This window comes from Festucalex cinctus, chromosome 4 (genome assembly GCF_051991245.1).
Source record: "Festucalex cinctus isolate MCC-2025b chromosome 4, RoL_Fcin_1.0, whole genome shotgun sequence".
NCBI lineage: Eukaryota > Metazoa > Chordata > Actinopteri > Syngnathiformes > Syngnathidae > Festucalex > Festucalex cinctus.
Window position 1 is genome coordinate 8,437,847 of NC_135414.1, and position 15,000 is coordinate 8,452,846.

Consider the following 15,000-nt stretch of genomic DNA (forward strand, 5'->3'; position numbering starts at 1 on the left):
TCTGTTCATAATTTTTATGGACAGAATTTCTAGGCACAGCCGAGGTGTTGAGGGGTTCCGGTTTGGTGGCCTCAGCATTGCATCTCTGCTTTTTGCAGATGATGTGGTGCTGTTGGCTTCATCAAGCCAGGATCTCCAACTCTCACTGGAGCGATTCGCAGCCGAGTGTGAAGCGGTTGGGATGAAGATCAGCACCTCCAAATTCGAGACCATGGTCCTCAGTCGGAAAAGGGTGGCATGTCCTCTCCGGGTCGGGGATGAGATCCTGCCCCAAGTGGAAGAGTTCAAGTATCTTGGGGTCTTGTTCACAAGTAGGGGCAGGATGGAGCAGGAGATCGACAGGCGGATCGGTGCAGCGTCTGCAGTGATGCGGACTCTGCATCGGTCCGTCGTGGTGAAGAAAGAGCTGAGCCAAAAGGCCAAGTTCTTGATTTACCGGTCGATCTACGTTCCAACTCTCACCTATGGTCACGAGCTGTGGGTCGTGACCGAAAGAACAAGATCCCGGATACAAGCAGCCGAAATGAGTTTCCTCCCTTAGAGATAGGGTGAGAAGCTCGCTTATCCAGGAGGGACTCGAGTCGAGCCGCTGCTCCTCCGCGTTGAGAGGAGCCAGCTGAGGTAGATCGGGCATCTGGTTCGGATGCCTCCTGGACGCCTCCCTGGGGATGTGTCCCACCAGCGGGAGGCCCCGGGGTTGACCCAGGACACGCTGGAGAGACTATGTCGCTCGGCTGGCCTGGGAACGCCTTGGGATCCCGCCGGCGGAGCTGGTTGAAGTGGCTGGGGAGAGGGAGGTCTAGGTTTCCCTCCTAAAGCTGCTGCCCCCGCGACCCGACCTTGGATAAGCGGTAGAAGATGGATGGATGGATGGATGGATCGATGGATGGATGGATGGATGGAAATTTAGCGACACAGTTAGTGAGGTGGTGAATTGAAGCCAGATTGTATAATCATGCCCCTCACTCAAAATCAAATTTTAATCAATTATAAAAAACAAATTTTGTACTAAACGAATATGTTAAAAGTGTGTCAATCAAAACAGACATTTTTGATACAGCTCTTAGATCACAGGTAGACCTAATGTCACAGCCGGAGAGCGTAAATTAGAACAAAGACAGAAAATTCCATACCAATGTTGCCTTTATCTTCCCGAATGTGGATGTCCTTGCTTGCAGTTTCCACCTCCAATAAGTCCTTAAATTCCTCTTTGTAGACCTCCAAATAGGACACTCGGACTGAGAAGTCTGTGAGGTCGTTTTCATCCAGCAGCTTGAAGACATCTGCAACCGCTCTGGGGATGATGCCCTGCTCCTCATCTCGAAATGAGGCTAACAATAGAAGTCAAACAAAAAAAATGTACGGCTTAGCACAAACAGAATAGTTCAAACAAAATCATCAAACAACAAACTAAATGCAGGTAACGTCAATAACTTACATATGTTAGCTTCTCCAATGGTATAAGTCTTGCCCGAGCCTGTCTGACCATAAGCAAAGACTGTTGCATTGAAACCTTGGAAGAAAGCATCAATAAGCGGCTGGACTGATGAAGAATAAACCTCCTCTTGGCAGCAGGTTTCTTCAAATAGGAAGTCGCAAAGAAAGTGTCTGTCGTGACCCAGGGTGACCCGCTGTAGTTCGGGGTCCACAGTGATGCAGTTCTCGTGACAGCGGAGAAGCTCTTTAGGCAGCAGCGGACGCACTCTGACTGCGACTTGAACTGCTGAATATTCCCCTTTGCCTTGGCCGCTTGGCACTTTGGGAGACATTTTGCTACAACGCCAGCGGTACGACTAAGTCATAATCACAGAACATTCGGCTGGAAGATACAAGAAGAAGGAGTTGATGAGTGGAAAAAAACAAACATTTTGAAATATAAATAAAGATGTTATTAGCTTAATTATAAAGTCAAACATTATTAGAGACTGATGATGTGATATATTATTCAAACGGAATGTTCTCAGAGGGATCTGCACACTGTGCAGTGATATTAGAATCATCAGCAGGTTGCAAAAGAAATACGGAGACTGTAAGAGTCACAAAAAGGCAATGTAGCAATAGGAATTTCTTGTGTTTTTTTTGTTTGTTTGTTTTTCCCTACCCGGACAGTTTAGTGTCCAGTGATTTGGAGACAGAGCAAACTGAAACAGGCTAAATTAGTCAGCGGAAAAATACAAATAAATTAGACCTGTCATGAATTTTGCCATTTAGCTTCTAGTTAGACGACAGTAAGTTCTAAAAAGTAGACACACTGAACATGCACATTCAAAACATTAGATAAAGTCAGTAATGGTGAAGGTGAATGTTTGGTTAATCCAGAAATTTTACTAATAACATCTAACTCTTTGTGAAAAGCGTTATGTAAAAGAGAAGTAATGACCTATATGACCTATGATCAATAAACTAAAAAAGGAAAAATAAATAAATTTCTCTGTTGATGGTATGGGTGGCACAGTGGCCAGTGGTTAGCACGTCCGCCTCCCAGTTCTGAGGACTCGGGTTCGAGTCCAGGCTCCGGCCTTCCTGGGTGGAGTTTGCATGTTCTCCCCGTGCCCGCGTGGGTCTTCTCCAGGTACTCCGGTCTCCTCCCACATTCCAAAGACATGCATGGCATGATAATTGGGCGCTCCGAATTGTCCCTAGGTGTGCTTGTGAGTGGAGATGGTTGTTCGTCTCTGTGTGCCCTGTGATTGGCTGGCAACCAGTCCAGGGTGTCCCCCGCCTACTGCCCAGTGCCAGCTGAGATGGGCGCCAGCACCCCCCACGACCCTTGTGAGGATGCCTCCACGTTTGCTCTCGCGTCGATGAGCGCCGTCGATCACATGATCGACGCGAGCCATGAATTTTAAGTGCTGCGTCGCTCGTGGCCGGCCGACGTGCACACGTCGCCAATCCTTGGACGCACGTCGATGGCGGGGCGTCGCTCGCTTCTGATTGGTCCGTTCGATGGCGTTTTTTCTTTTTTCTCTCTCTCTCTCTCCCCGCCCCCCGCCCAGATAGTTTCCGTGAAGGCAACTGGCGGCGCAAATCGACTTCCCTGCTCGGAGACCACGGCTGTGCATGTGGATATGTGCCTGGGACGAGAGGCGGAAAACAACAATAACAAAAAAAAAAAAAAAAAAAATGTGTTCGCTAAGCGCACGGCTGTTGTGTTTTGGCGAGTTTACGGCCGACACCGGTGCAAATTGGCAATAATTAATTGCCACGGTGATGAACTTACTCTCCCCCCGGCTTTGTTTCGTGTTTCTGAATTAAATTGAACTTCCTGAATCTGTCATAAAATGCAGAGGAATCGCCACTCTGTGGCGTCCCAGCCATAGCGACAGCGGGACTTGGTGTGAAACTCCAGCAGACACCGATGTGTATTGCGCACAAGTCGGAAGGCAAACGCACGAGCGGAGCTCCAACGTGACGCCTCGACGCGAGCCTCTCGCAGAAGCATACTGAGGCCTTAAGCGGTCAAGAAGATGGATGGATGGGTTGATGGTGTTACACTTCATGGAGTTTGCTGTTAGTAATGTGAAATATGACTTCAGAACTGTAACATTGCAGCTAATAGTAGACATGTACTCTACTAAGAGAGTTCATATTAAATGGAAAAAACGTGGGGAAAAAAATGGATTGTAGTGAGGGCGACCTACATTACTTTCATTTACTATGAAGTTGTTTTCTTCACAGCCGATACGACTACTGGGCTGTCGGCTGTACTAAAATATTACACTTTACAATCTTATTACGTAAGCGTTCATGTTAATTAAACATAAAGCCACAATTGTTTGCAAAATATTACTATTTCGTAGCCCGAGGCACTCCATTGAAGACCATGCGTGGCTAACAACTGACATACCACTGAAGTTAGCCTGTTGCTAAGGATACACCATTAAAGAAGTAAATTTATCTATCGACTGCAGCACTAAAAGTCAACATTTTATCCCTTCAAGTCGCGAGATGATCTGAGTCTGTAGTAGTTCACGCGCTTGTCGTGTTTACCAAATAGCGAGGCTAACGTTCCAAGCTAGTTAGCAGCAGTCGGAACAAAAACAAGGGAAACGTGAGCGTTTCTTACAAGTTCTGCAACGTCCTACTGGGACAATAAGGAGCGTTAAAAGGCATGCGACTGTTTGGGTTGTTATATATCCCCTTTAATGTTACTTACTTGGATGTTGTTGAAGTTAATAATGGTTAAAACTTTTCTTTTTTTTCCCTTAGGAAAATGGAATTGTGGGGGAAGTCAATGGGAGGAGCCGGAAAAAGTTTAGGATTGTTCTTTTTTTTTTCCTTTTTTTTTTTTTTTTTAAGCCCTGAAGGTTTACCACCATGAAGTGGATGTAGTGCCACAGCTGCGGCGGGTGCACAAATGCCCCGTTGGAGTATGGGGCGAAAAATGACAAACATCATACACTGCCAACATAATAAATCGTAAACGTTACGAATAAACACCTTTTTCTGATTAATTTTCAAACGAATTTAAGAAGAACTTGATAGAATATCGATATAATAGATCTATGATCAGCCCTTATTCAATAATTTAAACAACTGAATAGTTTCTAAATTAATACAATATATACTTGCAGTATTTCTGTTTATCATAGCCTATTAGTATTTCTGTTAATACCATTACTGTTGTTGTCATCAACTCCATCCTATCTATTATTTTAGTACAGTACTCTTTATTAACTGATAATTTAATCTATTCTTACCTATAATATTACAACAAGTGGCACCTTAAGGAGTCGCTGTTGCCCATTAATTAAATTAAGGTTAAATGAGAGCAGGTGTGCGTGTGGTTAAAAACGCCAGATTGAGTGGCGCACCGGAGTGACGGCTGGGCTCGCACGTAGGTGCTTACAAAGTGAAACTGTTGGTGAGTGATTGTAAGACTGTTTTGAGTGTGATGTTTTAATAAAAAAATTTAAAACAGGACTATATGAGGCCATGCCGACGTATGTGTCGTCCGAGTGCGTGTACTGTGTGTGTGGTTACGACGCACAGGTATAACCTTTTTTGTCCATTTTAAACATGTTGGTATTGGTATGAAGGCTTCTTCGTCTTGTTCATATTTTTACATCAGGAGACAAAGTGACGGCCAGAGTATCATCGATTAGCAGGTTGCAACAGAGACTGGAAGAGTTACAGAAAGGCAGAGAAGTGAAATTTGGAAATAAAATAAATGGAAATTTTGCCATCCAGCTCCTTATCAGCAAGTAATGCAAAAACAAAACGCACACAGTTTCGAAGTCTTGTGAATACTAAATTACGTGTCACCCCAAAACCTGATAGCCCTTCTTTTTTGTGCGTGCGTGTTGTATTTCTACCAAAACAGTCATGTAAGACGCAGTAATTGTGAATCCTGACACTGTACTAATATAACTGTGCAGCCTACTAATGATTTGATATCCAAATTTGCCATCATCAAACTTTGTTCTTTTTGTGAAAATGAAGTTGAAACTGTATCATTTATTTTATGAATGTGTGATTACTAAACAGTTTTGGTGTGATTTAGTGGCTTTTTTTTTTTTAAAGTCTCTAAAACCCCTTACAATCATCTAAAAGACGTAGTTTGATACTAACTCAGAATACAACAATTTTGAATATTTACTTAATTTTGTTAAATTTCCAAGTCCAACCCCAGATTTGTGTGCTTCCTTCTGGAATTGAAATCCATTTTCAAAGCTGTAAAATTAATCAACAATCAGAAAAGCAGTAAATTGTCCAATTTGTCAGCCGTTTTTCTCCTATGATGCTTCATTTGTGTAATATCCAAAGATGGTTGACCTGTTTTCATGTCAAATGCCATCTTATTTGTATTATTTATTCATTTTGTATCTTGCTATCTTTAAATTGTACAACGATTTTGTATCTGGTATCTATGCAAGACTTAAATGTAAAGCAGTGGTGAACTGTGTCAATAAAAGCATTTTTAAAAAAAAAGTGTGCAGTCCCCCAGTAGCGTAGGAAGGAGGGGGAATCGTGTCAAAGTTCAAGGGGCGTAAACAGTCAGTTTTTTATGCTCATCTGTTGCTGCTGAAATAAACACTTTCCATTTTGTCAGCATGCTTACCTATATTCTATACACCGCTTTGGCAGGCTTGGCCATTGTTCCATTACTATTTTACTGGCGAAATCCTTACTTTTTGTACGATCTGCGTTATGCAATTACTGTCATTCAAATCGCCAGACAGCTCGGCAGATTCTCGACGAAGAAACCCTTTTACAGCATCCTCGACTGTTTCCTGGACAAGGTGGCCAAACAGCCGAACAAGAAGTTTATAGTGTTCGAGGACAGCAGCTACACGTACAGACAAGCCGATCAAGAGAGCAACCGCGTGGCAGCAGCGCTGTCGAGCCTGCTGACACCGGGGGACACGGCGGCCGTGTTTGTGGGCAACGAGCCGCTCTTCGTGTGGCTGTGGCTCGGCCTCGCCAAGCTGGGATGTACCGCTGCTCTACTCAACTACAACATCCGCTCCAAATCTCTGCTGCACTGCTTCTCGTGTTGTGACGCCAAAGTTCTGCTCGCTGCGGCTGGTAAGCAGGAACAACCCGCCCCGACTACAAGTCCCAGCATGCACCATCATAGTGATTACAAATACTGTACTAAAGTTGTCTTTTATACATAAAACATTAAATAAATCAAAAGCAAACTTGGGTTACCTAAAGCAAGAAAATCTTTAACTTGCGTTTTTTGATCATATGTTTAGTGGCACACTCTCCACTCCAAAAAAAATGTGAAAAATAGAAGAGTGAACCTTTTAAAACCTTTGCTCTACTTCACAGCAAGTAGCTTGATGGTGTAATTTCTGCCGAGTCATGTAGTTGCGTTTTTTCCCCCTCATCCTCTAGACTAAATCAGTTATTCTGGTTCTAAGAATCACTTTTCTAAATGGCTAAAATTGTTTTAGTAACGGGCTTGCATGGTTCCGTTCCCTTCCGTCTGTGTTGAGAGACATCAGTTTATATTTACGATATTTATTTTATTTTTTTTAATGGATGTATTTTTTTAAAGAAATTTCAACAATTACAAGAAAGACAACCAAATCATCACAAAAAAAAAAGAAGCTGATTTAAAATGTTTTTCATGTTGTATTCATCAATATATACGATGCACATAAAGTGATAGAGAAAAGATTTTAGGGGTCCTCGAGCTGTTTGGTATTTTATATATAATATTTAAGAATACATTTTACAACCACTACTTTTTTTGTTTCAGCCCTCAGAACATCTATTGTTTTTGTGTGCATATTTTTGAATTTCTATAGGGTGGCAGAAAACTGAATTTTATATGTATAGTCAAGTTATAGGCCTACTACTGTATGACTCATTTGGTTTTGTTTTAAAACCAAGACTCAACTTTCAAATAGGATGTAAATCATAACAGTGCCAAGAATTAAAGATCACAGACAAATCTCACCCTGCTTGTATTGTTATTTTGACCTTGTATTATCTCAGAACTACGAGAGGCCGTCGAGGAGGTGTTGCCTAGCCTGAAGCAGCAAGGGGTGCGTGTGTTCATCCTCAACGAGGGCGATGAGTCGGAGGGCATCGAGTGTCTCTCTGACAAGATTCGCCAGGCCTCCGACCAACCTCTCTCACCTCAGCTGAGGGCCGACATTAACATCAAGAGCCCTGCCCTCTACATTTACACCTCAGGGACCACAGGTCAGCTGCTTATTCTAATTTGCGTGACTGTCCAATTAGAAAATGTTGCTTAATTTGCTATGTCGTTATGTAGGGCTTCCCAAGGCAGCGGTCATTAACCATGAAAGGATATGGATGGCAAGTTTTCTTCAGTCATGTGCTGGCGTGTGCTCGGATGATGTCATCTACCTTTACCTGCCTCTCTACCACAGTTCTGGCTTTCTCATGGGACTGTGTGGAGCCATAGAAAAAGGTAGTAGAACTAAAGGTTTGATCTGAACGGCTGGAATTTTAAATAATCTGAGCAGGCAATGTTATATGTAGCATTTTAGATATTGAGTGTGACTGATTACTACTGCAAATGCGTTTTGTTATGACAAAACATTTCCTATATTCTGACATTGAGTTTATTATAGGATAAACCAACAACTTTATGACCTCAAACGGCAAACAGTTTGCCTTTGATCTTCATTGTTTGTATTTCAAAGTCCTAAAGTTCCTTCATTTACATCCATACTTCTTGGAAGTTCATTCAACATGCTCCTCTTCTCTTCCAGGTATCACTGTTGTATTGAAACGTAAATTCTCTGCATCGAACTTCTGGAACGACTGCAGGAAGTATGATATTACGGTTATTCAGTACATTGGCGAAATTATGCGATACCTTTGCAACGTGCCACAGGTAGCAAACTCTTTAGTTGTTATTGTTGATAAGCTTACTAGTCTTTCAACTAGTCCTATGCCATTCTCTTCCATCTAGAAAGACGATGACAAAGATCATAAAGTCAGAATAGCTTTGGGAAACGGCATGCGAGCGGATATCTGGGCCGATTTTCTGCAACGGTTTGGGAATGTTTGCATCTGTGAGGTCTACGGAGCCACAGAAGGAAATGTTGGCTTCGTCAACTACGTTGGGAAAATTGGAGCTATTGGCAAAGAGCATTTCCTCCACAAAGTAAGATGTTAATCACTTGTATTAAATAAATCACTGGTAGAAATACTCAAACATATGCTTTGTTTTATTTCTTATTTTTTAAGATGGGGTGCCCCTATGCCCTCATAAGGTACGACACAGAGAAAGAGGAGCCAGTCAGAGACTCCAGAGGATTTTGCATTGAAGTGCCCAGAGGTCCATGCTAACAAAATTAGAAAATCTCTCCCCACAACCAACATGTCTTTCTAAAAACATGTCACTTTAACCCAAAGGAGAGACAGGTTTGTTGGTGTCCAAGATTGGCGTGAGGACCCCCTTCTCAGGCTACGCCAAGAACAAGCAGCAGACTGAGAAGAAGAAGCTGAAGAACGTGTTTGTGAAGGGAGACATCTACTTTAACAGCGGTGATCTTCTCAGGATAGACCATGAGGGGTTTGTCTACTTTCAAGACCGCATCGGAGACACTTTCAGGTCAGTCAATGAACTGAACTTAGGATGTCTATTCAGTGGTGCCTCGAGATACAAGCTAATTAAACTAACAGGGGTGTCCTATTAGGTTGTTTCTGTAATTCTTTTTATGTTTACCGTAGTTTGACAGTAAATTTAAACTTGAGCGTGAAGCCTCACTTTTTCTCTTATTTTGCCATGCATGTAAGAGCTAAAAATAAAAATAAAAAAATCATTAGTTTCTTGCTACCTGAGCTCCCTCAAGTGTTGTTCTGTGCCTGATTTGCAATTTATCGCAGATGGAAAGGAGAAAACGTGGCAACCACAGAGATAGCTGATCTTTTGCTCATGATGGACTGCATTGAAGAGGTTAATGTTTACGGTGTGAAGGTGCCAGGTAATATTCCATCATACTAGCCAATATGTATACAGTGGTTTTGCGTTTTTTTTTTTTTTTTTTTTTAATTTGTACTAGCATCGTGTTTTCTTCGTCTTTCTCGTGCCGAATGCGCTCTTTAACCTAAATTCGGCCATTTATCAATCATTAATGAATACAGCCATGAACCTTGCCATACTGGGAATCATGAGTAGACAAAAATAACTTAAGTCCATTTGAAACACACTTGTTACACATACAACCTTATGTATGTTACTTTGGTACAAACATGAGCTATATTCTTACTTTTAGGACATGAGGGAAGAATTGGAATGGCAGCGCTGACCCTGAAAGAGAAAATGGACTTTGATGGGAAAGCTGTGTATCAGCATGTCAAAAGCTACCTTCCTAGCTATGCAAGACCACGCTTTATTCGCATTCAGGTAAATCGTGCCCTGCCTATAGACAATTCAATTCCATACAAATGTGGCACAAGTCCTCACACTCTACTTAAGTAGAAGTATAGACAGACATATGTATAAAAAAAAACCCCTCTACTTTAGTACAGTAAATAAATATTTGTACTTTATGAATTCACATCTGTGATGACATACAATAAAAAAAACAGACTTTCTCAAAAATTATTTGCAATCATGATTTATTTTCATGCATTTTCCCATAGAATGCACTGCCAGTGACCGGGACGTTCAAGCAGATGAAAGTGAAGCTGGCTGGGGAAGGCTTCGACCCCAACGCCATCCAGGATCGTTTGCTTTTCCTGGAGGATAATCAAGGCTACGTCCCCATGACTCAGGAGACGTTCAACTCCATTGCAGAGGGAAGAATCAAACTGTGAATCACTTTAGTCTCCACTACTCAAACTGCAGTGAAATCCATAGAATAAGCCACAAAAGTGATTATGAATCTTTAACATTGCAAATCACATAAGAGCAATATTTCCTGCTTTAGTATTTTTTTCTGTACATTTTTAAAAATGTTTTGCTTGTTTTTTGATAGAACTGTCTTTCAAACAAAATTGATGCACATTGTGAAATTCGAGAATCAGTGGATCTCAAACATTTTACACCAAGTTGAAGCCACTGTAACATCATGCGCAGTTCGAACATTTAATGAAGTGATTCTTTCACGTAACACTAGAGGGAGTATGTGCACCTTACTTTGAAAATTGGTTCCTTAAAGGGATCGTTCGGATTTTTTAACATGAATCTCAATTTGATCCTCACCTCCAGTGTGTGCGATCAGCACTGACTTACCCCTGACAGCGGTCTGTGACACGCGTTTTGGTCCGGTGTTGGACGAGAGAAAAATAGTCCAGCAAGCTGGCTGGGGTCTCGCAAATAAAGCGTTTTTCTTCAAAAAACTATTTGTTTTCAAAAGCGTGATACATTTCCATCACAATACTCCTTTCCTGAAAAAAGTCAGACGCCATTTCCAACAGCCACTACTTTTCTGTTCCTTCGTATCACTGCGCGGCACCCTGTAGAGGGCTAACCGACGTACTGCAGCCAGCTAGCTGATACGTCCGCCTTCGAAAAGGCAAACAACTTCTAGCGGAAGGATCAGCTGGCAGCAGTGCGTCAATTCGCTGTCTACAGGGCGCTGCGCAGTGATACGAACGAACAGAAAAGTAGTGGCTGGCGGTAATGGCGTCTGACTTTATTCAGGAAAGGAGTATTGTGATGGAAATGTATCATGCTTTTGAAAATAAATAGTTTATAGAAGAAAAACGCTTTATTTCCGACACCCCAACCAGCTTGCTGGACTATTTTGCTCCCGTCCAACACCGACCCAGAACTGGTGTCACAGAACGCTGTCAGGGGTAAATCAGTGCTGATCGCAAACACTGGAGGTGAGGATGAAATTGAGATTCATGTTAAAAAATCCGAACGCTCCCTTTAAGGCCCGGTACACCTATAAGGATTTTGCAAATCGGAAAAGATTTATAAGTGTTGGTCCCAGGCTCTTTTCGGTATGCTCTGGTGGTTCCCGAGTGTTTTTGAAGAGAACCTGAGGTGTGAGTGTTATAAGGTGGCAGTGTTGGCAAGGAAATACTATTATACTTCTATTAAAATAAAAAATGAGGTTGGTTAAGCCAACTACAGCCCAAAGATGGCTGAGATAACCGCCGCACATATGCAACCCTAGTGAGGGGAAAATAAGTGGTCCACAAAATGAATAGATGAACATCGGTTAGGACATTTTGTCAAGTCAGTCTACGGATTGAGCTGGCTTGGGAGACATTGGCTTTACCGCACACAAATATTTCTTTTGTCGAAATACTGAACACATTCATCATTTAAGGTTGTCAGCCTCAACTCGTTTTAGACCCTATTATCGCAACAAACGCCTCAGACGTAAAGATAATCTTATCGAACAATATAAATAGTTTAGTGTGACATTCTTAGAAGCAAAATTTGGACAACAGGGCCAGACTGCGACGTGACGGAATGTAGCCAATCAAAGAAGCTGACTGACAAACGAGGAAACAGCCGTAAATACAAGTTACACGTGTACTGGGCCTAACTCACTAAACTGCCACATTTAGAGGAGTTTGGGAGCAGGAGTAGTTTCAATGGGAGTAGAAGAAGCAGCTGTGTTGGTATCGGGTGCAGACGGGATACAGTTTATTCTCCTACAGGCGGAGGTCAAAAGTTTTGGAGCCTGAGCCACTTTTAGAGAGCAGCAGAGTTGGGGGTGACCACCCTGCGCCCACTGATTGCAGAAAGTTGGAACACTGTTGAACTTGGTCAGCTTTTTGGTGATTTGCTTATCGACAATTTTAGAAGGCATCTCCGTCATCTTTCCTGTGGGGCTGCCACCAGTTGTTGCTAACGTTGGCAGGTAAACTTCATCTTGAGGGCTCAGCTTCATTTCAAAGGCAAAGCGGGTTCTTGGGCCGAGATAACTGTATTGCAGCGGCTCGCTGCTGCAGCTTAAAGAGCGCATGGGTCTCCTGGACTGATTCCAAGCCTTGTCGATCCAAAGCTCCACCTGGGCCTTGTCTATCCTTGGGGTGGTCTCCTCAGTCTTCTGTGGCCTGACACCTCTGTTGTCTTCTCCTTTCACCGTGTCTCCTAACGTCTCTGAACTATCTAGAACCCGTGTGTCAGCTAGGAGACTGGAAGCTATTTTGGAGATAATGCTCCAGTCTCTGCTGATGTCATCCGCCGTAGTGTTCTGTGAGGTCACCGTGAATCGAATGATGCGTTTGGTGTGAATGTCCGCGGGAATGAGGTACATGGCACCAGAGCGTGTAAGCCTCCTCAGCAGCTCCTGGGTTGCAGCATTACCTTTCTACAAGAGAAATGAAAACAGCAGGGCCGCAAATAGTTTAACAAAGTGAATCTCTCCATCGGTTCAAGGTTTCGGATCATAATCACGCTCCCCTTCACCTGTAGGTGATAAAATGAACACATTGACCTACCTTTGAACAAGGTGTGCCTGGGAAGTTTGTACATCTCAACAATGATTAGCCTTTGTACAACATGTTGCTCTACAGAGCGAACCTAAGTTAGCTAATCACGTTTATAGTTTACTGCTTTAATCCCAAATCAGCACTAGTGTACTTACCTTGAGACAGAAAACAACCAGGCCGAGGTATCTCTTTGCAGGAACCTCAAAGTTTGGGTCACTTCTTATCAGAGACTCCATGAGCTTCGCCATCTCAATACCCTGAAAGGATAAAGGTTTAAAATGAAATGTTGCCATTCAAAAACAATGGCGATACAAGAAAAATGATTAAGTGTCTGGACCAAAGTTTTGGGACGTTATAATCGTCTACAAGATATGGGAACGTCTTGTACAATTATATTTCCAAATCATGTGACGAACAATAACTTCAACATACATGTCTGATATGTCCCTGGAGATTGTTCAGTCCAAAAGCACGCATGACGAACCAGAGCTTAAGAGAGCGGAAACGACGACTGAGTGGAATCTGCCAGTGCTGCACAGATAAAAACAGGCAAAACTGTGCACCCAGATATCTGAAAGTAATTTGGTCATGAAGTGGTCATACCATGAAGTCTGTGGCTGCTTGTGAGTTTTCATGTCTGAGATAAACAGGATCAACACTGAACGTCTGTTGGAGTTTGAGTTTGTCCTTAACCCTTAACACATACATGGAATAAACTCTGGGTTAGAAAGCACAATTTAAAGTCCATTGTGTATTGTAAGAATCTTTAAAGGGAAAGTCAACCTTAAACATTTCTTGACAATAATGTTATATGTGAACTCATTAGTCTAAACATGACATTCTGATTAATATTACATTGGTGGAATCCTAGTTATGAAGCAAAATCCAGACGATTTTATCAGTCTCAGGGGTGGCCATTTTGCCACTTTCTGTCGACTGAAGATGACATCACAGTTACTCAGGCAACTACCAATCACAGCTCACCTGTTTTCTGAAGCTGAGCTGTGATTGGTAGTTGCCTGAGCAACTGTGATGTCATCTTCAGTCGACAGCAAATGGCAAAATGGCCGCCATCAGATATTGATAAAAAAAACAAAAAAACTGCTGAATTTTGCTAAACTCTTATTCCACTAACACAATATTAACCAAAATACAGTATTAAGACTAATGGGGTTGAATCGAACGTATTGTTGTCGAAACAATTTTGGTTGGTTGACTTCCCTGTAACCCCGTAGGCAGTATCTTATTTTGAATTGGTCAGAACCGTCAAAAAGCCCACTACAGGTCACAATACTGCCTACGGGCTAAATTGGAAATAATGAATGCGGCACAAATTAAATATAGTCACCAAAAAGCTGTGCAGTCGAAATGGACCATCATCCACTTTGATGGGTTGAAGACAAACGAGTGCGCAAATTCAATGCCTTCAAGAGACCAACGCAGCTCTGGACAGAAGTAGGCTGACCCAGCATACGCAGCATCCACATGGAGCCATAATCCCTCTTCTGCACCTGTAAAATGTTGCAAATAAAGCAAACACAATTAGTAAATGTAGCGTTTGACTCTACAAAAATCATTATTGAAGAATACACCAATATGAAGACGTACACACTGGTCCCAATTCTGAGAGAGTGTCAAATGCACACACCCCCGTGGTTCCCAAAGTGGCACATAACTGAGTACAAAACAGAAGAAACGTGAGTATGATGATGGTGCAAGTCAATGAGATGACAAATCTAAACCGAGTAGCAGAAGTTCTAACATGATTGCACATTTTAATAATTAAATCCTTAGCAAATCTACACTCTGATAGCTGTATTCATTGTGATCAAATTGTACGGCCAAAGCTGTCCTTCAGTACCAGAAAAGGGACCAGTCCTCTACTCCTGTCCTCTTGTATCGCCTGTTTCAACACCTGCCCTCTGAGAGACAAGTGCTCATCCGTGGGAAGAAATCGTATCTTCACTAGCGAGATCTGACCCGCCTTTTCCACTGAGGAGTGTGCCTGTCAACACAGTAAAACATCTTTCTAATGGACTTTTATTTAGGCAGGTGATGTTACCATCCAATTACTGACCTGATCTGAAGCATAAGCCACCAGTGTTGAATTCAGGACCGAGTCATCCATGTCATGGTCCAGCCCGGCCTGCAATTGCAGAATTTTATCTT

General features: G+C 42.4%; 3 protein-coding genes across 8 annotated transcripts in view; 1 reads left to right on the forward strand and 2 right to left on the reverse strand.

Annotated features, from left to right (window-relative positions):
• kif7 (kinesin family member 7) overlaps positions 1-6,492 on the reverse strand; it is a 21,887-nt gene extending 15,395 nt beyond the window's left edge. For 2 of the 6 annotated variants that reach the window (XM_077518619.1, XM_077518620.1), the window contains exons 1-3: positions 4,157-4,326; positions 1,439-1,819; positions 1,134-1,331 (exon numbers count right to left, since the gene is read on the reverse strand). In XM_077518619.1, coding sequence (XP_077374745.1) covers positions 1,134-1,331; positions 1,439-1,769 — 529 coding nt within the window. In that variant the 5' untranslated portion in view covers positions 1,770-1,819; positions 4,157-4,326. Of the gene's footprint in view, positions 1-1,133; positions 1,332-1,438; positions 1,820-4,066; positions 4,128-4,156; positions 4,327-4,700; positions 4,833-6,061 lie in introns of those variants that run through there. The other 4 variants (XM_077518616.1, XM_077518617.1, XM_077518615.1 and 1 more) reach the window with 4 other exon arrangements.
• LOC144017256 (long-chain fatty acid transport protein 2-like) lies at positions 6,002-10,449 on the forward strand. Its single transcript, XM_077518621.1, has 10 exons — positions 6,002-6,528; positions 7,450-7,659; positions 7,733-7,891; positions 8,196-8,320; positions 8,399-8,593; positions 8,677-8,767; positions 8,845-9,043; positions 9,319-9,416; positions 9,708-9,838; positions 10,078-10,449. Exons 1-10 carry the CDS (start codon positions 6,054-6,056, stop codon positions 10,249-10,251), a joined length of 1,857 nt encoding a protein of 618 aa, XP_077374747.1. The 5' UTR covers positions 6,002-6,053; the 3' UTR covers positions 10,252-10,449.
• Positions 10,450-11,251: 802 nt separating this feature from the next.
• The window catches only part of hdc (histidine decarboxylase), a 5,523-nt gene continuing 1,774 nt past the window's right edge, over positions 11,252-15,000 (reverse strand). Inside the window, exons 5-12 of the mRNA XM_077518361.1 lie at positions 14,909-15,000; positions 14,693-14,836; positions 14,440-14,506; positions 14,180-14,342; positions 13,435-13,525; positions 13,264-13,362; positions 12,987-13,088; positions 11,252-12,710 (exon numbers count right to left, since the gene is read on the reverse strand). The exon at positions 14,909-15,000 is cut by the window's right edge and continues 46 nt beyond it. Of these exons, the coding sequence (XP_077374487.1) occupies positions 11,958-12,710; positions 12,987-13,088; positions 13,264-13,362; positions 13,435-13,525; positions 14,180-14,342; positions 14,440-14,506; positions 14,693-14,836; positions 14,909-15,000 (1,511 nt within the window). The 3' untranslated portion in view covers positions 11,252-11,957. The remainder of the gene's footprint in view (positions 12,711-12,986; positions 13,089-13,263; positions 13,363-13,434; positions 13,526-14,179; positions 14,343-14,439; positions 14,507-14,692; positions 14,837-14,908) is intronic.

What these genes read in the sequence shown, in the direction of transcription:
- LOC144017256 (XM_077518621.1), top strand. Translation starts at nt 6,054, where the DNA reads ATGCTTACCTATATTCTATACACCGCTTTGGCAGGCTTGGCCATTGTT. An exon ending in ACCTTTGCAACGTGCCACAG is followed by an intron (nt 8,321 to 8,398) that starts GTAGCAAACTCT and finishes TCTTCCATCTAG; the next exon opens with AAAGACGATGACAAAGATCA. An exon ending in CACGCTTTATTCGCATTCAG is followed by an intron (nt 9,839 to 10,077) that starts GTAAATCGTGCC and finishes ATTTTCCCATAG; the next exon opens with AATGCACTGCCAGTGACCGG.